The sequence below is a fragment of the Aptenodytes forsteri genome, unplaced genomic scaffold (assembly GCF_000699145.1).
Source record: "Aptenodytes forsteri isolate BGI_AS27 unplaced genomic scaffold, ASM69914v1 Scaffold287, whole genome shotgun sequence".
Lineage (NCBI taxonomy): Eukaryota > Metazoa > Chordata > Aves > Sphenisciformes > Spheniscidae > Aptenodytes > Aptenodytes forsteri.
Window position 1 is genome coordinate 905088 of NW_008794854.1, and position 22040 is coordinate 927127.

Genomic DNA, 22040 nt, shown 5'->3' on the forward strand with positions numbered 1-22040 from the left:
TAGATTTAGCAGGATGCCAAGGTATATGAATAGAAGAAACAGGAAAACAAAATATAAACTACTGTTGGAGGGATGCAGCCGAGGACTGCTCACTACGGTATTTTTAACCAGTGAGACTGGAATACCTTCTGAAGGAACTCATGTCAACATCTAAAACAGCAAAAGATCTTTGCACCTGTTCTGCTCCACTTAAGGTCTGGATCTTAGCTAATATAGGGAATTATCTGGCAGAACCTCTTCAGATAATGAATTTTCACAATTTCAAATACAAAGCAATTGTATTTGATTGACAAACATTGAAGTTCAGAGGAATCTCTGTTGGGGAATAGTCACCCAAGCAAGGTCTCTATCACAAAAATTGGGTGCTCTTGCTAGTTCTTAAGATTAGAGGTTAACTATAGTGAGGCATCACTTTCGTTGTAGGATGTGGCATGGGTATATACCGTCTCCCTGTACCCATGGAAAGGAAAATTGTACGTCCTGTTTAGAAGGAAGCTGCAACGAACTTCAGCCACATTTTCAGTCTGTGATGCAGCTGCCCAGATACCTGGAATAATCCAGAGCTCCTTTTGTCTGCCTCTGAGTAACTATCTCACTTCACCGGGTTTCAGCATCTCACTCCAAAAGATGACCCACATTTAACTTTAGTTCTGTCAGGATAGTCGCTTGAAGAAGAAGGATCAACAGGAACTTGACTGCAACACGATGTGTCGAAGAGTGACCAGTTACTTCATTTTTTTTGGGTGCTGTTACATAGCCACTATTGGTGATTTCATCTAAGAATAAACTCTGCTGTGCATTTAAAAAAAGAACTCAGCTTATCCCAAATTACAAGCATTACTCATGAAAACTAAATGGGTTTTCTGAGTATTTGTGAGCAAGTTGGTTACCTTCAATCAAAACACACTTCAGGAAAAGCTCTCAAAGAAATTGAACAAGCTGCATCATATATTTCTCCCTAATAGTCTTAATAGAATAACAGATGCTTAAAATTTCTCTTTTTGCTATATCTTAGAGACATTGTGTGCACTTGAAAATTTTATTTTAGAACAAAAGGTCACTTTTTCCCTGGTATTCTGCATAAGAAAGTTTCTCTCTCAGAAAGGGCTGAAGAGTAACATCCTACCGCACAACATCCCCGGCAGGACTGCCCTTTTTCAAAAGTCAGGTGCCATTATTCTCAATAGGACTGAAATTGTATCTTGCCTACAGTTAGGTGATTATTCTGAGAAGTGCAGCAGTCTTCCAAAGTATTCAATGATCCCAGATTCACAAATTGCTTTTAAAGAGAGCCATTAGATCACTGGAAACAACAGGATGTAGTAGCCTCTTACGACAAAATGCTGTAACCAAAATGGCTGCGGTGCAGATGTGCCCTAAGAGCAATAGGAAATAACGCACACGTAGAGGACAACTCTAAGAAATTCAGGGATATTGCACCTTTCTTGACAAATCAGTTTTCAGTTACAAACAATGGCAAAACTTACAGTAAATTCCTAAAGAGCTCTTTTTAAAACCTTTGGATCAGATATACTTATTGGAAAAAGTAGAAGAGAGGTGGACGCTAGAAATACACGTATCTGAAAGAAGGAAAAATGTGTGTGGAGATATGTGTGCTTTGTAGAAAACAAAAGTGCAAGGGAGGACAGAAGGACTGATGAAAGAACTTCACACAGAGGTTTGGAAGAGATTTGGATATATACTTACCTGCCTTGTATTGGCCTAGCTGTGACAAACAACTGTATACTCAATCAATCCGTACATTCTGGTTGGCTTGTAACTTGCTTTTTTCTTAAAAAAAGAGCTTTAATAATTTCAGTAGAAATGCAGGGAAATACAAAATGAACATACTCTATGATGTTTAGAAAAAATAAAGATTAGAAAGCCTAGAATAGTTTTTAGTATTTTGTTATTCTAGGACTGTGCCATGATTTTGAAGGGCCTGATCTGAGATTTTTAGTATTCAGCAGCAATTTTTGTTTAAAGTACAACAAATTACTGTAAACATTTTTTTAACCCTTGTTTATTAGTCATATATAGTACTTTTAAATAAGAATGGGAATTTCCATCAAAAAAACAGACTTAAGGTTTAACCAGCCATCTACAGTGAAGTACACTGATGTACTTCAGTGAACTTGAGCCTGTACCTGCAATGTGTATCACAAAACATACGGGGCAACTTTAACATTAACCATTGTTACTTTTCTGCCTCCGGCCAGTAGGCTGAGGGAGACTTAGTATTGCCTTTGTTTGATCCAGTGTGGGGACAGAGGCACTGCCATGACACAAGCACTGCTGGAGTTGTGATGGCCTCGTGGAAATGTTATACAAACCCAGAGGTTTGTCTCTTTCAGTATCCAAGCAATATTTTTGGGAAAAGCAGGGAAGCTTTCTGGCACCCAGGCTCAACAAAATAATCTGAAGAAGGGTTTGTGTGTCTGAAAACATTTCTGTTTTCTTCTCTGGTGACAATAAGTAATAATAATAAAAAGGACCTGTTTTCTACAAATGTTGCTTTGCTTATTTCCACTGTGAGGTTTTTGCATGATAGCATAATGAGTAGTTCAGGTGTCTGGATTATTTATTTCCATGCTTTGTTGGGTTTACTTTTCAGTTTGATTTTAACTCTGAATTTCCTTAATCTTACTGGTTTGGAAATAATAAAGCATCCACATATTTTGGCCTCATTTCTGAGAAGTAGACCACTATAACCTAGTTCTTGGTGAAAATATTTTAAAAGGCGTGCTTTTCTATATCAGATCCCCTAATCTCTGCTCCAGACTCAAATTTATGGGGCCTATCTGGAAACACGAAGAAGACAAACACTTGGTAGGGCAAAGCTGCTGTTCAGGTCTCCAACCCTGAAGAGTTTAACCTTGAGATCCTTGTGAAAGACAACGCTTTCCTATGAACCTGAAGTGCTGGAGTTCTCTTATTTCTTGATTGGCGGATGGGAATAAATCCAGACTTAGGAATATTTACATAGAATGAGACTGTTTTAGAAAATCCCAATTATAGCAAGTTTTGGCTTTACTTATGACTTCTCTGGGAGAAAAAGCAAATGCTGAAAGAAGCTTACAATTCCTAAGGAGGAACTGATGGAAGTTACAGAATATTTGGGTAGAATATTAACATCTAATTTAATTTCCCTTGCTGCTTCTAGACTAACAGGCAATTTGGGGGAAAAAAATGAGGGAATCGCTTGAAGAGAGTTCTACAAACACTATAGCCGTTTATTTTGTAATGTGTTAAATGTCAATGCACACTGAAGTTCTGGTTGCTGAGAAGACTGGGGTGACAACATTAACATGATTAAGGCGTTTAACAGCAATAACAACTGTTGTGTTGAATCATCTTTGCAGTCTTAATGGAATAGTAATTGGAAATACTGTGCTTCTGTTATGGGATAAAACAATCTGTATGTTTAAGCTGTCTATTAAATAAGTATTTTTCAGTCAGTGCTTAAACTGAAAATAGCTTTAGCACAATGCTAAACAAGAACTCTGAAATCTTTATGTATTTATAGTTATGTATGATACCCAGAATGCTGTTCCAAGCACTGTATGCTGTGCATTTGGATTTCATGATCACGCATGGATTATCAAATTAGCTGGAAACAAAATACTTAAAAATTATAGTTTTCATTCACGATAGAAAAAACAAAGCCTGCAATATTGGCCAAAACCTTTGTGATTCATTTTGTACACATCATGATTTTGGGGAATGATTAGCCCATTAATAATTAGCAATATGAATTTATTTTCAGTCATCTTTTGATCACCCAGTTTTCGTGATTTTGGAAGGAAAGATCCTGAGTAAAATCTGAGCTGTCCTATGATACGGAATTCTTCATCCTTTAAGACAGGAACCTCCCATGTGAAATGTTGATGGGGTCTTATAAATGGGATGGTTAAGAAGTTCCAGGGGCTTTTAAATTTTCAGATGTTCTTTTTCATGGTATTTCCATAAAAAGAGAGACAATAGCTTTTAATTTTCTACTTCATGTTTAAAAATTACAGTGAGTTTTAATTTAATGGGTGAAATAGCTTTCCATGGGTGACATCTGAAGATTAATATATTCATGCAGCCTGCTGTAAATTCTGCAATTCTGCAATTAAAGCTCTGATTACCTACGCTTTTAGCCTTGCTAGCCTGTAATAGTATGAACAAGGAGTAGGATATAAATGCTCTCCACTTTTAGACAGCAGTTAGGATCATTGGAAAAGACTCGGTGCTTTCAGTTAAGAAAAACACTTGGAGCTGAAGTTCCAAAGAGTCAATTGACAAAAAGTGATTTTCTGTTAAACAAATGTAGAGTATAAATTGAATGTGAGGATTCCTTTCACTATTCACATTCATACCATTCACAGTTCACATTTCACTACTGTCAAGGAAATTAAGTACAAAGGTTTGATTTTCTTCTTGGTTACAAACACCAAGTGACTCCCTCAAATAAGTTATGCCAAGACTAGAAGAAGTAGGAAGATCGCTATTATTATCGTGACCTCAGATGAACTCTTTGATTAGAAATGTATTATATACTGGTTTACATTTACAAATCTATATGCTAGATAAAAAAACCTCTATGCCTAGGCTCAGTGAAGGTGTCCCAGCCCACACCTGATAACCCATGTTAGAAGCCAGGTTGTAGGCAGCTCCTGTAGCTATCTGATGGGCTTTGGCATATGCATGGGCATTCTGCTTCCTTTTTTTGGAAATTGCTACTGACCAAAGAGAATTAGCTGTGCTTGTTAATTAACTCTTTGTGGATATCAGTGTAGTCAGAGGATTTTCTCTCAAGCTCAAAGACCACTTGGTGTTAAAGGTGAATGCCATGAGGTAAAACCTCCCTCATCCGACCTTCCTTCTGCTGGTTTTGGCAACAGTGATTCTGGTAAGATGAATATTGGGGAGTCAGTGTTTAAACAGGCCATGAAGTCACATTTTTCAATGCTTGTAAAGGCATTCATTGAAAATTGGAAGTAAATTGCCAATCTTATCTAAAGCAGCAAAACAGTGTTGGTATGCTGAAGAATGTACTCAACTACAGCTGAGAGGAAAAAAGAAGAAAAAGGAAAGAGTGGCAACTCATTTCCAAAGTGGTTAAGTTATTATCAGTCTAGGGAGAAATTAACAAGTTTCTGTTGTTTCAGGAAGAAAGGAAATGAATTATGTGAATTCTACAAACTACATAACAGTAGTTTGTTTCTGATTTCTACTATTATGAAAACTCTATACTATGCTTTTCTAGATGAAATATTGAAGTGAAGTCATTATCAGCTAAACTTATTTACTTTCAAATTTTATTCAGTAGAAATTACCTTGTTAAAGTTTAGTAGAAAAATGACAATATTTACCAATTGCTGTAGTCATGAATCTATTCTGGAATGTCAGACTGAATACATTTGCCTCTTAAAATGTGTTTACAGGATTGTCATTAGTGTTTTGTGCTTATATTCAGAACATACTTAAACTGAATACTCTGTAAACTCACACCATCTAATTATGGTGTTTTAAAAAAAAAAAGTATTTTTTTCCACATTACTCCTCTCTTTCAATTGTGTCCCCCTTAACGGTTTTATCATCTAATCCTGATTTATAAGCAGTGCTAAGGCTATGTTTATCTGTGAAGAACTGTAAGATTTAAGCAGCAGTATTTTTTGCAAACTGCATTTCCAACTAAGACTTCAAGAGTCTGGAATGGATCCCAGACAGTTTGCATCTAAATTATTTATTCATCTGGAACCTGAACTATGTATGTATTAAGAATCAGGAAGATAATTATAGTCTGTGAAATGGATACAGCAAGACTCACAGTGGAGAGGAAGTAAAGAAAGGAATTTGGAGGTCAGGAATGTACGAAGAACATAATGATGGGCTGAGTGAATAGATACTGAATAAACAGTTTACAGATGAAAACTCTATTAAAATGATGACATTATTTTGTGTGGATGTTGATGATAGCGCTAGAGGAATGGTGGAAGCAGAAATAATTTATCTGCCTTGGCTGGAGCTGCAATGCTAAGTGAGATCAGGAAGCAAAATGCGTGGGTGTGTGTTCACTGCAAACCTCTGTCATTGAAGTTCTCACTTGCTCTCCAGAGCAGAACACAGAAAACACATGGCACTTTTCAACAGACTATAACTCAAACAAGTCTGAACAGATTTTCAATGCATAATATGACTGTTCCGCTTCCAAATTTCGAAGATATCTCACTAATCACTGAAAATGGTTACTTTCAGCAGCTTTTACTTCTGTACACTGGAAAATTAATCTCTACGTGGGAAGCATGTCCCAACTGGCAATGTTCTGTACAAGTGCTTTGATTCCTGTGTGAGGAGGATGTGTCTGGTTTGAGATAAAGAGAAACTGTTCCTTATTCAGAGAAACATATCTGCAGTTTGCTAAAACAAACTGGTATTACCTCCTTCTCAAGAAGTTCCTTTCTTTTCTCTTCTGCTCTCTTTCTGTCCCAACTATTACAGCTACAGTTGTTTATAGCAATCCTTGCATTAGAAAGAAGATGATGTTGTAAATAACCAAAGGTTTCTTTTCCTCACATCAAACTCTCATGTTTCCATAAAATACAATATCAGATCATTTATGTGAGAAAATTACCAATCCATATTTTAATTCTTCTTCTTCATATGAATCTGCTGTTAAAGATATCTCAATCTTGTTGCCTTCCATTAGAAATTTAGGTATGAGCCTTTAAGCTGTAGTAAAGACCACAATACAATCTCTTGAGGCAGAGATTTATACAATAAAGCATGCATGACATCTGGACAACCACTACCATAACTACTACCTGAACTAGCAGTTCCTTAGGTCTGATAGTCTCTCTATTTTAGGGTTACAGGAAATTGATAACAAGGCTCTTTCTTACTCTAGTTCAGGTAAATCTAAGGACCATAACTTGTCCTTAGGTATTAACCTGTACAGCATTACTGGCATTCCCCTTCAACTAATTACTGATTTTGGTCTTGGCATGTTCTGTTTCATCACAAATTTGGCAAAGTGAACTGGTAGGCCTAAGCAACATAGAATAAGAAAAACTCATTATTTCATTCCTTATTCACATACCTGCAAACGAATGTAAAATTTAAAGAGATGTGAACTAGAGAAGTACAGCTTTTCTGGAACAGTTTTAATGACTCAAACATCAACCAATCAAAGTTCAAGCATACAAGCTGATCTGCTTAACTTTGCATATTAGGTGCATCAGAGTATGTTTACACAATGCATTCTCTTGTTTTGTCTGTGAATGCTTTAACTCAGACACCTGGTAACTAGAACCTGGCAGCATAACATGGCTGAAAGTGCTAACACCAATACTATTGGTCCATAAAGATTGTCAGTATAGCCCATATAAGAAAGCACAGATAACTGTGCTCTATTTTTGGTAGTGACACAGACATTTACATCAGTTTTAAAAAGTTATTTAAGGATCTCAAAAGAAGTGTAGCCAGCAGATCGAGGGAGGTGATTCTGCCCCTCTACTCTGCTCTGGTGAGACCCCACCTGGGGGACTGTGTCCAGCTCTGGAGCCCTCAGCACAAGAAAGACATGCACCTGTTAGAGCGGGTCCAGAGGAGGGCCGGAACACCTCTCCTATGAAGAAAGGCTGAGAGAGTTGGGGTTGTTCAGCCTGGAGAAGGCTCCGGGGAGACCTTATTGCGGCCTTTCAGTACCTAAAGGGGGCTTATAAGAAAGTTGGGGACAGGCTTTTTAGTAGGGCCTGTTGCAATAGGACAAGGGGGAATGGTTTTAAACTAAAGGAGGGTAGATTTAGATTGGACATAAGGAAGAAATTTTTTACGATAAGGATGGGTTGGACAGGGCTCTGAGCAACCTGATCTAGTTGAAGATGTCCCTGCCCATTGCAGGGGGGTTGGACTAGATGACCTTTAAAGGTCCCTTCCAACCCAAACTATTCTATGATTCTATGATCTCAACTTAGCAAAAAAATCTAGTTGCTATCTTGTACCCGTTTACTTTAATAAGTCTTATGCGTTTTCTGAGGTTTGCAGAAGTACTGAGATACATACCTCCATCCTTAAGATCCATTGGACTAGAGAAGATTAATATTATTTATAATACTCACTACATTTGACAACTCTTCTGTAATAAGGTTCCAGCATTATTAAATTATTTCATTGTAATGGTTATGGCTTCAATTGCACTCTGCCCCCTGGGTTTCCAAACACTTCATAAATGAACTTGTAAGTCCCCACAGTAACCTTTTCATACATGTAAAGCAGTAGGCTTATCCAAAGAGTCGGAGAAATGCAAACAAAACTGTGAGGGTGAACAAGAACTCTTCAGCCACAAACGAACCATAGACAATATTAAGATAATACACTGCAAATAACTTCATATTAAATTGAAAGCACCAAGGATATATTATTTGATACACTCATATAAGTTTGAGTTTAGTTAAGCCAGTGATAATGGCAGTTGTTTCTCTTAAAAAAAGTAACAATGGGGACTTCACAGTCACCATGTTTACGTCTCCCATGTTTCATCTTGTCACCTCAAGGAGCAGCTGTGCTCCTTGGTACCAGACATGGATCTAGACACAACACCCACCATAGGACAGAAACATTGAATTATCTCTATTATTTTGGTATCTAATCTCGATTTCTCCCCTGAAAGTGCAGTCTTAGCATAACATCTTAATTCAAAAGATCATGAAACAACATGATGGTAAAACCTCATGTGATAAGGCTTCTACCTTAAGCAAGACACATCCGTTAGCTTATTATCAAGAACCAACTGTAATCCATAAAAATATAGATATATATTCCCCTAACTGTGACAGTCTTTCTGGTACAAGGTCTTATCATACGTCTCTGCAGCCTACAGTAGCTTTATTGCCAGTCTTTCATTCTTTAGGTGACTGGTAGTACAAGAACTACAGCTGGAAACTAAGAGACTAATGGCAGCACAAAAGAAAGAAAGGTCATAAGCAAATATAGTCTGAGGCAATGAGATGTCAGTCCTGACTATGTTACATCATGATCCATACAAGCTTGTATTCTAAATTGTGTTCTGTGATTTAACTCTTTTTGCTCGGTACTTTCCTCAAGTTTCCCCAGGCTAGAGTATCATAGTTGTGCTGACTGGGTGTAGTTAAGGACTTTAATTTCCTACTTTCAGATGATATAATCACTCTTGTGATTTGAAGTTTGGCAGATATGTGCTATATATACTAGACATTTCTCCACAAGAATGTGGTTAAAGTTTTAATTCTTAGGCTGCTCTGTGTCAGGAAACTGCCCATCTATGTTTCTGTATCATGGACAAATTCAATAAAATTAATTTCTCTTGGCAGTGAAGAAACCAGAAATTCTTTTAAATTTGATCTGTTTTTTATTATTGTTGTCTGTACTAATTCAGTTGCCTTATCTTCCACACTTCGTAGCTAACATGCCCCAAATGAACAACTACTAAATTCCTTGTGTCTATACAATGATTCATTGCTTTGCTGTTTTCTAATTCCATCAATATTCTCTCCGATATTACTGCTTAGTCTATTTATTCTCTCTTGGCAATTCAAACACATCAGCCATTTCATTTTCTGAGATTCTTACCATTCATACCTGATTTTACATGGTTTGCAACCTCATACTCAACAGCTCCATTATGGAACTTTCAAAGCAAGCTATATTTGCGAGAAATTTATAACATCATTCAAAGGTCTTGGCTGAATTTGCAAAATTGAAGTTATTAAGACAGAAAGGGTTTTCCAGGTTAATTTTAATCAGCTATTGCAATGAATATAGGTATATGATTTTTTGAGGTGTTTTGGCTTTTCTAGTTTTCTAATCAACCAGACATGGTAACACCTGAATTAAGTAATGTCCACTGGCATTTAACTAAGCTGCATCTCCCCAAAATTGCAATATGCCACTTCTGGTACTGTGGAGGTATTTCACAAGCAAAATACCGGGCAGTACAGGTGGATGGGTATGCCTGCATGTGACAGTCATGACAATCCCTGAAGCATATAACAAAATCCTGTCTACAGTCTGTATACGGAATTAACTGAAAAGGTGAAACAGAACACACAAACAACTTTTGCATGTGGTAATGACAATTTGATTTCCAGTTCATTCCTTTACTGCTGATCTGCATATGTTTTTATAATAACAAAAAGACAGTTATAAGAATTGTAAGTATCAAGACCAGTTTCAATTTTACTTGATCAAGTTATGCCTCATGAAGTCTACCACAACGCAATGCATTAAAAAGGAAAGAGCACTCAGCCAGACTAACTTCATTTCTTAGAACCAGAAAAAATAATTAAAACATTTGCAAATACTTAGAAGATGACAGTGTGGTAAGTAACAACCTGCACACATTTCTCAAGAGCAAATCCCACACCAGCCTAATTGCTGCCTGTGACAAATAGGTCTCACAGATAGAAGAGTTACAGTAATGTTATATACGCATATCCCAGATTGGTCACAGTCAAGACAGTGCAGTATGCTTTCCTGCTCTGATATAACTACTGCACAGTCCGGGTAATAACAGCTGGGAAACTGTCCTTGGTGGTTCACTGTCAACCTGGAAAGATACAAACAGTATGGTCCAGGGCGTTTGCTACTGTTCTGTTTTCTCCTTAATGACTGGGATGCTGGAACTGAGAGTGTGTTTCCAAATCTGAGAAAGACACCAAAGTGGAAGGAGCTCTTGCAGATTAGGTTCAGAAGGCAAAATGACTTGGCATGCTAGGGAAAGGTATGAGAAAATATAGAACAAAATTCTGTGAAGACAAAGCAGATAGAAGGAGAAGGCAGTAAACAACCACACAAATACATCCTGGAGGAAAGACTAGACAGCCAGCTGTTTCACAGAGGAGGATCTATGGGTAATAATAAATCAAAATAAAACCCAACAATGGTTGCTATTGAAAACCATGCATTTTTAAAGATGAGTAATACAGTTTACATTTAAAATAATTCTTTCCTGCTTACTAGAGGAAGGTAAGGCTCAGCATCCACTGTATCCACTTTTGAAAGCCATACTTTAAAAAAGATATGAATTGACTGGAGAGTCCAAAGGAAAGCATTAAGAATGACCAAAGGTCTAGCAAACATATACCATGAAGAAAGACTTGACAGAACCTGGATGATCTACCGAAGACAGTAAAGACATTATAATGGTCTACAAATGTAAAATATTGCTGCAAAGAGGAAAGACACAAACTGTTCCACCACAGACAGGAAAAGAGTTAATGGCCTTGAGGTGCAGTAAAAAAAAAAATCAATTTAACACTAGGAAGGTTAAGTATGAGGATAGTTAAACACTCAACAGATTGCCCAGGGAGGCTGTGGAATCTTCACCAGGAGAGGTTTCTGAGAACAGGATAGGCAACCATCTATGTAGACTAGTTTAAATATAATTGACTCTGCCTTGGGGCAGGAAGATGGACAAGATGACCTCTCAGTGTCCTTCACAGCCCAATGCTGTATATTCTGTGAATTACTAGAGAATGATTTATTGTTGAAAAATGGTACAAAGTTAAGCATTTATTTAATTTGCCTTTTAAAAGGACACAACCCTACTTCAATTTTGAGAGTACTGTAATAATTAACAATTAGGTTGAAGCTTACCAAATAATGCTTCTGATATAATCTGACTTTGCTAGGCTCTAAAATACAGCAGAACCTCTCTTAGGTTATTATCATTATCAATTATTCTCAAACTCAGCATGTCTTGGTATTAATATCAGTAAGAGCACCTCACTTCTCAGCAAAGATTTAGCAACAACAAAGTTGCAACAGGACTTTAGCAATACATGTATAAAGAATAAGAAATGAATGTACAGTTATCAAAATAAATCAGCCAAACAGCTTGTGAATCAGGATTATTGACTGCTTTAGATACGCTCTTTAACCCCCTCACTCCTTTACCTGTGAATTGCAGTTGCAATTGTCATTTATATTTGTCCTCCTCATTGGTCATATGGTTTTCCTACACAGGTAACAGATCAGCCATGTTGTTGCAGCAAACCTGTCAGCACAGCGCAATCTTGTCTCTCTCTGTTATTCATTAAATCTTCTGGTTACAGTTGTTAAAAAAAGCCCCAAACCTTCATATATCACCTACACACTATAACTATCTTGCCCTTTAACTTATTGTACCATATTCTTCTCTAATGGTGGAGGAAGAAATTGCATGCTTTATTCAGAAGATATATGGAAATGCAATCACTTGCAGTTACTAATTATGCTAATTATGCAACTGACAACCACACTTAGAATCATAGAATCATTGAGGTTGGAAAAGACCCTCATCTACAAGACTTTATCTTTTTATGGCTGGTGGGAAGAATGATTTTTGTTACCTGTTTTTCTACTAGAACCACATCTCACATCAAAGCATCTAAATATCTTTGAAAGTCAGGTCCTACATGTCTGAATACAGACAGCTGAAGGCAAAGGATCCTAAAGAAAGTGAAATCCTGTTTCTCAGGCGTAACTTATAAAAGTAGAATTATAAAAGTTTAGTTATGTTAGATACTGTAGCACGGTCAGATTAAGCTGCTGCTAACAAGATGTTAGCTGTTTGTTTGACAACATGCTTTTTCTTCATTGCTTATCGTCCTGTTAAAGACTTCTTTAACAAACAGATAGACTGCTAGCTGCAAAACAGAAAAGCAGAACACAGAAATGTGACTGATTTGAACTTCAGGAAACCATAATGGCCCTTTAATTTTTGCAGAAAAAATCTCAGATTGTAATGAATGAAAGAAAAATTTAATTTTTCCAGCTGTTTAAAAGCTAATTTCATTTAAGTATGTGTTATTCAGGAGAATCAAGTATTGTGTATTCTTAATTTTTGCCTGCAACCTTCAACAAATGGAATGCATGGTAGTTTGTATGTGTTATCCGAAATATCCACACGCATGTGTGCATGTGTAAAAATAACTCAGTACTATCAACATTAATTACGTTCTTCAAATACCAGTTCATGAAGGGTAACCTATTTTGCAAGAAGGCTATAGATACTTAGTTTTGCCTGTGTTACAGCAGTCATGTCCACAGCTCTAACTTTCAACTCTTCATATTGGATGATATTTTAATAAATTGATCTAGTAAATTTGGCTAACAGTGCGGGTGGCGGTTGTGGTTTTTGCATTAATTTGCTGGCCACAGCAACACTGAATTCAGTAATATGTGCTGTGACATTTACCTATGAAACATGATACAAAGGAAAATAAAGGCAGTGAGCCAAATTTAAATTTACAGCTCCACTTACTGAACAATTTATAACACGACTGAAATTCTGCTATTTTGTGTATCATTATGTGCATGGCTACAATATGCTTCATCAGACAAATTCAGCTTTATGCCTAATGCCATGTTAAGCCCACTGGCTAATATGACACACATATAGTCTCACCACCACTCTGTGTCACAGTGGATTGTCCATAAGCAGAACGGAAGATATTCAGGGATGAGTAATGTCTTCATACCCTGCTGTGTGTGTGTGTTGCATAAGGCAGGTGCAAGTGCCTGCCAGTGAAAGGGGTGGGTTCAAGGCATGGGTCTGAAGCCATTTTGGCCTCCAACAGGTACATCTGTGCCTGGAGATGGCAGTGATGTCTTCAGTGATGTAGTGAGATTACTGACAGAAGTTAATGTCAAGATTTGAAATTGGTTATGCTCTAGGTTATAAACAATACTATAATGCTAACATGGAATTTATTAACACCGTATGTTTTCTGTTGGCCCTAAAGGTTTTACTTTTCAGAAATCAATGATAAATACTGTAATGTAGGTCACATTTTTTTGGTGTATAATCATAATCATATTTTGTAAGCTATCATGGTGTAGTCTACTTCAAATAGTCACAACTTAACTCTTAAAAGGTCAACATTTAAACTTTGCACAATCACATTTCTTGGGAGTACAATTTCACCATCCATGACCAAGGTAAGAATGTTACAAACACCGCCACAAAATTTCCTCAATCCTTTTGCATAAAGCCAAGTATACAATGCTGTGTATAATAGACACATGTACTGCAAAAGACGTCACCTTCCAAAATGAATTCTGAACTCCATTTAACAGTCTCAACCTGTTAACAGGTTGGAGAAAAGGACAACATTAAATTCATTACACTAAGGGCTCAAAGGCCTAGAACACAATGTCTTGGCTGAAAAAAAAATATTCATTGTTATCTCCTGCATTTTTGATAAATGAAAAATGGCTCAGATATGAAGAGCTACATACTGCAGATTGTAGTGAAAGCGGATCATGCTGCTGCTTTGCCTTCCTCCTGGACAAGGCAAGGTACACTGACCTCCGGACTCTTCTTGCACTGGACAGGTTATACACAATAATTTAAAAGAACCTCAATGATTAAAGCTTTGAATTTAATCTGCCAGATGGCTGACTAGAGATTTCAGAACTGTGATAGCATTCACAATTTGAAAGTCACTAAAGCAAAACAGTGAGGAGACAATAAGGGAGCTGAAGGTGTCATTCCAAACCCAGACTCGGTGTTATGGGGATGTGAGCTTACACAGAACCAAAAATCTAGGTGCTGTCTTCATTCATCCTCCTTTTCTGAAGGGATTAATTTGAGAATTCTTCTGGAGAATAACAATATACAGAATGTTGTTAAAGAAAATGAATGCCTTAAAAAGATTCCTCTTGTAAATGTGACAGGTGCAAATCCTCCAGTAGTCAAAGTTCAGAAATGGAAGCAATTCCTTAGAAATTAATTTTAACAATTGAAAGTTATTTGGGGTAAAGTCTGAGGGGGAGAGGAACAAACTAAGATTATGACTACAATAAAGCCCTTGCGTGCATTGATATTTTGTATTGACACAGTATTACACAGTACTGACGAGGCCGTGCTTTAAACTATTGTGTAAGATACCATCAAGCTAAACTAACTATAGATGCCAGTTTGGCTAATGTAACACCAATGATTTCTTCCAGTACAGTTGCAATAGTCAGAGACCATTTTTTCATGTCTCTTGTAGATATAGTTGTGTTGGCAGGTGTTTGCTGCAAGCCTACCTTTAGTTTACTTTGCAGACTTTCCATGAAAAGTCTTCAGGCTTCAACATGATGTAGAAGTGGAAGACACATCTTACTTCCATATAGCCCAGTTCTCAATGTTGGTTACATATGTTCATGCTGGAGAAAGAAGCTTTATTTTTCTTATACCTGTTTATGAAATAGCAGCAGCTTGGACGATGACATACAACTCGGCTGAGCATGCCCTGACACACCCAAGGAGAGCTCCCAAAATTATCACTGTGCTAATATGACTTGAAAGGGAAACATGGATGTTTTTATAAAGTGCCTAAGCAACTCCCATCAATTTGCAAGGCAATAAACAGCCTTTTGTGGCAAACCATGCAAGGAATGGTGTTGCTAAAACAAACCAAACAGGAATAAAGTTTCCCTTGTGACTTCTGATTAGCAATATAAGCGAACTATCGGATCCAGATTCTGAGCTACGGTGTATTTGCCTTAGCCCGGCAAATTGCCCTTGAAATGAACTCTCTGCTAACAGAAAGCTTGTGCTACAGCAACTGTTCTGCCTACCGCTCTCTGTGATTAGGGATAGCAGTTAGGACAAGTGAGAAATGAAGCAATCAGAAAAGGGGATTAAAACTCTGTTTCAGACCTACTTCTGAGCAGGCTTAGTTTAGCATTTTTTCATCCTGTACTGTACATATTCCATAGCAATTTTGAAAACAGTATCATTTAAAAGTTAACATCTGCTTAGCTGGTAGCACCAGATAAAGGCTCTCATTTGTAATGAACAGGCAAATTTGTTATTGCCACAGTCAATAGCTATTGACTTGGTAGAGCACTTCTGCTTATTACAATCAAATCCTTTTTCTTTTTTGTTCAATAGTCAATGACACTGTAGTGGAAGGTACTGCTTGCAAGCTGATGCAATATATATCAGCAACTGCTAGGAGTTAATGACTAATGGTTACAAAGAGGAAAGCATGTGCTAAGAACAGCATTACATGTCTATTAAACAAATTTACTGCATCCGATGTGCCTTTATAGGTTAGTGGAACTGTAATGCACACCAGATAAATAGTTTCTGCTGTTATTAATCTAAGATTTAACACAAAACACCTTTTAATCATGCTATCATTACATAAATAATTTGGCTAGGACAAGGTTCTGTCTCATTTTTACGACACACCTTTTAGTTATAGGAAATTTCGGTCCCGTGTGCAATCCTAGATTTAGGATTTAGGGAGATGCAAGGTAAATGCTCTGCTCCCAGATGAAGCCATGTTATTCTCTAAATACCACAGATGGGGCAGCGTAAATGCAAGGCAACATCCTAAAGATAAACTGGCAAAAGAGAAGCATAGCAGAGTGCGTGTGTCCATTGCTCAGCCTGCCTCCTAGCTTCTTCCCTGCAGCAGAGCAGTACTGCACAACTTTGTCCTTTACGCTTTATGTAACTTGCACTTTCCATGCCTTAGGGTGAAACTTGTTGATAACTCATAATATTTTTTTGATTCTATAATTATTGCTGTATAATTTTTTTATTTTTTTAAACCTGCCTGACCAAAAAATATTTTCTTTCAGATGTTCTCTACTTATTTTATATTTGAAAGAGATGCATATTTTTATAGGACAGTGTGACTATAACAGTAACACCTACTATTTTTATATTACCTCTAGGCAAACATTCCAAAAACAATAATAAAGTTTGCTGACTCCTTAGAGAAAAGCAGAACTGCTAATGATGACTTCTTGACTTAAGGTTGTCTATAATCACTTTTACTGTAGAACAGGAAGAAATATTCTAATGTTGGAGCACTGATTTATCTGTTTGTTTCTGTTTTCTTAATGCAATTTTCATTTCTCTCTAGACCGATGATGAGACATTACAGAAAGAAAATTTATAAATGTGGCAAAGATTAAACAATTATGCTATTGCCAAGTACATTATACTGTACTCTGTGTGCACCATCTAATTGGATTTAAACAATGTTTGTGAATCACAGCCATTAGCCTTTTTCAGAAATGAGACATACACTACTAGATCTACCACATGGATCCTAGTCATACCTGTGATACTGGTTCATAAACTGCCCATGTTGGTGAAGGCTGGTGGAATTTAATTGCTGCTATGCTGCTCATTATGAAGCAAGGAGCTAAATTCAATTAAGTTCCTACATATTTCATCTCTTGACAAAGATCTCCAATGCTGCTCAGCCAGTATTAACTCGTGTTCTTGTTTGTTGTCAGCAGAGCAGTAACTGACAGGAGAGCAATGGAGGAGACTAAGCCATATCTTTCCAGAAGTCTGCAACGTAATGGATTCTGTTAGTCTAGTAACCAAACATTCCTAAATAATAATGAATTTATCCTTGCAATACTGTGTGAAGAAAAAAAAAAGATCCTTTTCATCTTAATTTAGAACCTCAGAGAGATAGATTTGAACAAGGTTATCCCATAAACCTATTGTAATTCCATTCCAATGACAAGAGTTCAGGAGCTATAATTTTCTCTTTGTTCTAGTACATTGTGTTTTCCAAACATAGCTTTTGATATTGTAACAAGGTGAAAGCAGGAAATATTCATAACGTATTTATTGTATTTACTGTGGTGGTAAGAGGACATCATTGTTTTATACACACAACACTTGATCTTTAAAAGAAAAATATGAGTACTGCAAATCGGCAAACAACATGGCTTAGTCAAGGCAATGATTAATTTTGAGAAGAGTATAACTTATGAATTTTTTAATTCATTACTGCAAAAAGTTGGCATTAAAAAAATTACATGCATGTTAATAAGACTTTTACTTAAAACTTAAATGATAACTAGATATTTCAGCATTTCAGAAAAGCCCATAACCCTGCTAAAAATGCTACATTTCGGAGACAAGGGATATCTCTTGGCAGCTGCAATAGGTATAAAGAGTAAGACATTTCATAGATTTTTCTGGAATTTTAGTGAATCATCTGCAAGCATACAATAAGTTTAAAAGAGTTTACATTTCATTTCTTTAAAACAGGAAATACTAAAATCAGTAAACCACAACCAAATAAAGAGTGAGTGCTTGTGGGAAAAGAAGACTATAGCTGCTACCTGACACAATGAATTGACTTCATTGTCAACTCAGTTACATTTATGGCTTTCTCTACTGTATTGCACTTGCCTATAAGCAAACTCTACAGTGCTATTTCGTAAGAACCTGTAAAGACTTTATTTGAATGAGGAGGATTTTTATTAAAAAATAAAAATAAAAAATTTCTAATTGAAAACAGATAGGCTATGAATTTCCTATTATGGTCCCTCTGCAGTTTCTGCTGCACTTTATGATTTGGATAATTTCTGAGAATTGCAATCCATATTGAATGTGGAAGTAATGTGTAATTTTGATACTAAATGACATGGAATGGGAAAAAAACCAAAAAAGCTATTAATAGAAACTTACTTTTTGTAACAACTCCTTCAAGGCGAATTATATTTGGGTGATCAAATTGTCCCATAATACTAGCCTCTCTCAGGAAATCTCTTCTCTGCCTGTCCACATAGCCGCCTTTTAGAGTTTTAATTGCAACAGGTATCTCTCTTTTTCCTGGTGTCTTCAGACGCCCACTGCATACTTCTCCAAACTCACCTTAAATAGATAAAATATTTGTTAGATCATTCATAGTACCTGAAGTACTACAGCAATACAGTTTGTATTGCTGAATTTAAACACCTTATTTTTCAAAATAACCTTCAATAGCTGTCTTAAAAGCTGTCTTTTTTAATAGTTCTGAATTATTTGTAGCTGTCAATGAAACAAGAACACAAAAATATTCAAGAAACTCACACATTCTGTAGAAGTGGACAGAGAAATAACAGATGGGATACTCAAGTTCCCAAGTTTCATCACATCCAGGAAAAGCAAAATATTCAGCCTTACTTCACAACAAATAATCACCTTTCCTTTGTGCCACACCACAAGATCATGGGGACTTGTACTTTCACTGCAACAACCAAACCATCTGCCCTCCACAGTGTGGTTCATCTTGCTTTACTGACACTTTGAGGCTGAACTTTGGTATCAATACGCTTGTGATATAACTGAGCATGCTATGAGGAAGGAACATAATGACACTTAGATTTTAATTCTAATGATGACAAAATATCTATCTAAAATATCTATTTATAGCAATATCTATCTATAGGGGTGTCATGCACTAAGACCTATATGAAAAGAAATGCTGTGAGAATATCAGAATACCTGACTATCTTCCAACTGTAGAAAGCGATTAAAATGTACTTAATGCTATTATGCCCCAGAAAAGCACTCGCACATGATTTATTTAAATGGACTTACACACCTACTTGAAATTAATTACATATTTCACTGTTCAGACAGCCAAAGGCCAACAGTTTCAGCAAATCAGGACTGAGTTGCATGACGAGAGGAATCTCAATGCTTGCTTCACCTGATGTTTTCCTGTGTATGTAAGGGCCTTTGAAGAATGCGTGTCTCCTCACATTCCCTTTACACATTTACTAATTAAGTTTGTATCACAACTTTCCTTTGATCTTGAAGTCACTCAGAAGTTATTTATAGCCCCCACCAAATATACTCTGGATGCCTGCAGGTCAGTTTTCAATGGGTCATAATTCAGTAAATGAAAAACAATGTTCACAAAAATATTTCAAAGTGCTTCTCAGTGCAGGGTACTTCCATAGCAAAACTAAATTCTCTACCCCAGTCATTTTGGAATCAGAACTGTTGAAAAACAAAAAATGAGTCATAAACATATATATTTAACTGGAGGAAATAATTTGTTACTGCCTCCATTGAGTGCTGCCTGAATTAGTTTTCCTTAAACTTTAAGGACAGAACAAAATAAAACAAAACAAGAGAGCTCTATCCTGTAACAGTGTCTTCAGATATGAACTGAATCTAGAAGAGAGATCCTTAAAGACAGAAGCTTCACTTCAGAAAATTATAACTCCCTGATGTTATAGGATTAGAATGGATATTGCCATCCAGCTTTTATTTTATTAGGTTCTGTTGCTTCCACTAAAATAAAACAAGGTTTCATTAGCCAATAAGATCCAGGAAGAGTGGAGGGATTAAGAAAACAATTTCATAGCTTGTTTTTCACTTCAAAACAGAGACATCATCAAGTGCAAGAGTACAATTAACAGATGCTGAATATAACCTCTGAATAAATTAGCAGCTTCTTAAACAGCTAAGAAAAGCCAAGTGTCCTAGGTCTTCTTTCTACCAAAAAAAACCCCATTTGTTTTATTTCTACATAATTTTTAAAAATAAATCAAAGCATGTGCTTCCCTGAAGATGTGTGCGTATGTGTGAAAATATATGTCATCAGACTAATGCTCTGGGAAACTTTTGACAAAAGGGGAAGTTGGGTAGGGATTTTCCTATACGATTTTGCCCCTTTAGCTCTTAGAAGGCTCTCCGTAAAAGTTTGTTTGCCTGACTACTGCCACTGACAAAGTAGTAGCTAATCTGGACTTCTAAAGTCCTACCATAAAACAAAGTCATGAAACCTGAATGTTTTGAAGGAGACATGGTATATCAATCTTCTATTCTGTGATACATCCAGCAGTGCTAGAACACATCTCTAAAGCCATGACCTTATTGCATCTTACTGGCTTTTCAAACTTAAATGCCTAAAATGAGCAAAATTTCCGATTTCTTTCTCTTGATGAAACAGTGAAAAGCGAAAATACTAGAGCCTTAATATCCAGATTTTTAAAGAGATTTCAAGATCAATAAATCTGCAGAACTGCAAAATCTCATTTTTGAGAATAATTTGGAAAACATAGGTTATAGAATAAATCGTTTTGCTATTATAAGATTATACAAGACTACTACAACTTCAGAATTTCAGAAATAATGGCATTCATACCTCAGGGACTGTAAAGGGCTGTTCATCAAGTGTTTTGAAATGAATTAAACTGAAGGAGGCAAGTGAAGGACTTATAATCCCAAGATTTATTATCTGTACAACATCCAAAGCAGGGGAAGGAACATCATGACTTCTCCCTGACCTGTTTTTTTGCCCTTTTTTGGATGTATGATTTGTACAGGTAGAAAGAAATTTCACTCCCCTTGGATATTGGGATTGATAAACTGGTGAACATAAAGACTAACAACAGCAATTTTTTTGTGATGTGATGTCAAACAGACAGTAAGCGATCATCAGCTCACAGAACAGACAGCTACTACATTTAGAAATCTAAGGTATGTGTAATAACTTCTAGTTCTGGTTTAGACTAGATGGAGATCAATGATATAATTTAAAGCATTGAAGTATTTACACTGAGAAAGAGTTTGACAAGATTTCATCCCAGAGTATTTTTTCTTCACTGTTGTTCAGATAAAGAATTTTGAATGTTTTTAAAGTCAAAGGGGAATGTATTCATCAAAAGGGATTTTTAAAATCTAAGAATCTGTCTCATTGCTCAAGTTTGAAGATAAACAAGACAAAATGTTGACCCTGCAGAAGTAAAGGTTCATGACTGCATGTGTAATAAGTAGAAGCTAAGAGCCGGATGTCAAAGAAGTCGACATCTTTCCTTGCTCCAGGGAAAAAGCTGGTGATAACTAGAGAAAAGGTAGAGTTCATTGGCTGTTCAGTTTTAATAAAGTGTAAATAATACCTGGTTTAATGATATAAACCCCACACATCTTACTGTATGTTGTACAAAAAGAAGCTAATTGAGCAGTCTAGAAACTTACCCTGTGCAAACCACGCATCCCTTTTCTCATTCAGTCATAACACGTGTTATTTAAAATGAAACAGGAATAGTCAGTCACTTAAAAGTCTGATATGCAGTCTGGTATTACTACATGGGATCAAAACAAATGTCTTACAACACAGACAGTTGCTATTGATAGAACTGAAAGGTCACAGCACCAAATACAGCTCAACTCATTTTCCCCAGTTTTAGTCATTCGACCTGTGGGAGAACTGGCAGAAGATTTAGATTATAAAAAGAATATAGTGTACTCTCTGTGAAAAATTGAAGAGTTGGCCTCTTCCTTG

General features: G+C 36.5%; 1 protein-coding gene across 1 annotated transcript in view; it reads right to left on the reverse strand.

Moving 5' to 3' along the window:
• EPHA6 (EPH receptor A6) overlaps positions 1 to 22040 on the reverse strand; it is a 397911-nt gene that overhangs the window by 88201 nt on the left and 287670 nt on the right. Inside the window, exon 9 of the mRNA XM_019470822.1 lies at positions 18449 to 18634. Within this exon, the coding sequence (XP_019326367.1) occupies positions 18449 to 18634 (186 nt within the window). The remainder of the gene's footprint in view (positions 1 to 18448; positions 18635 to 22040) is intronic.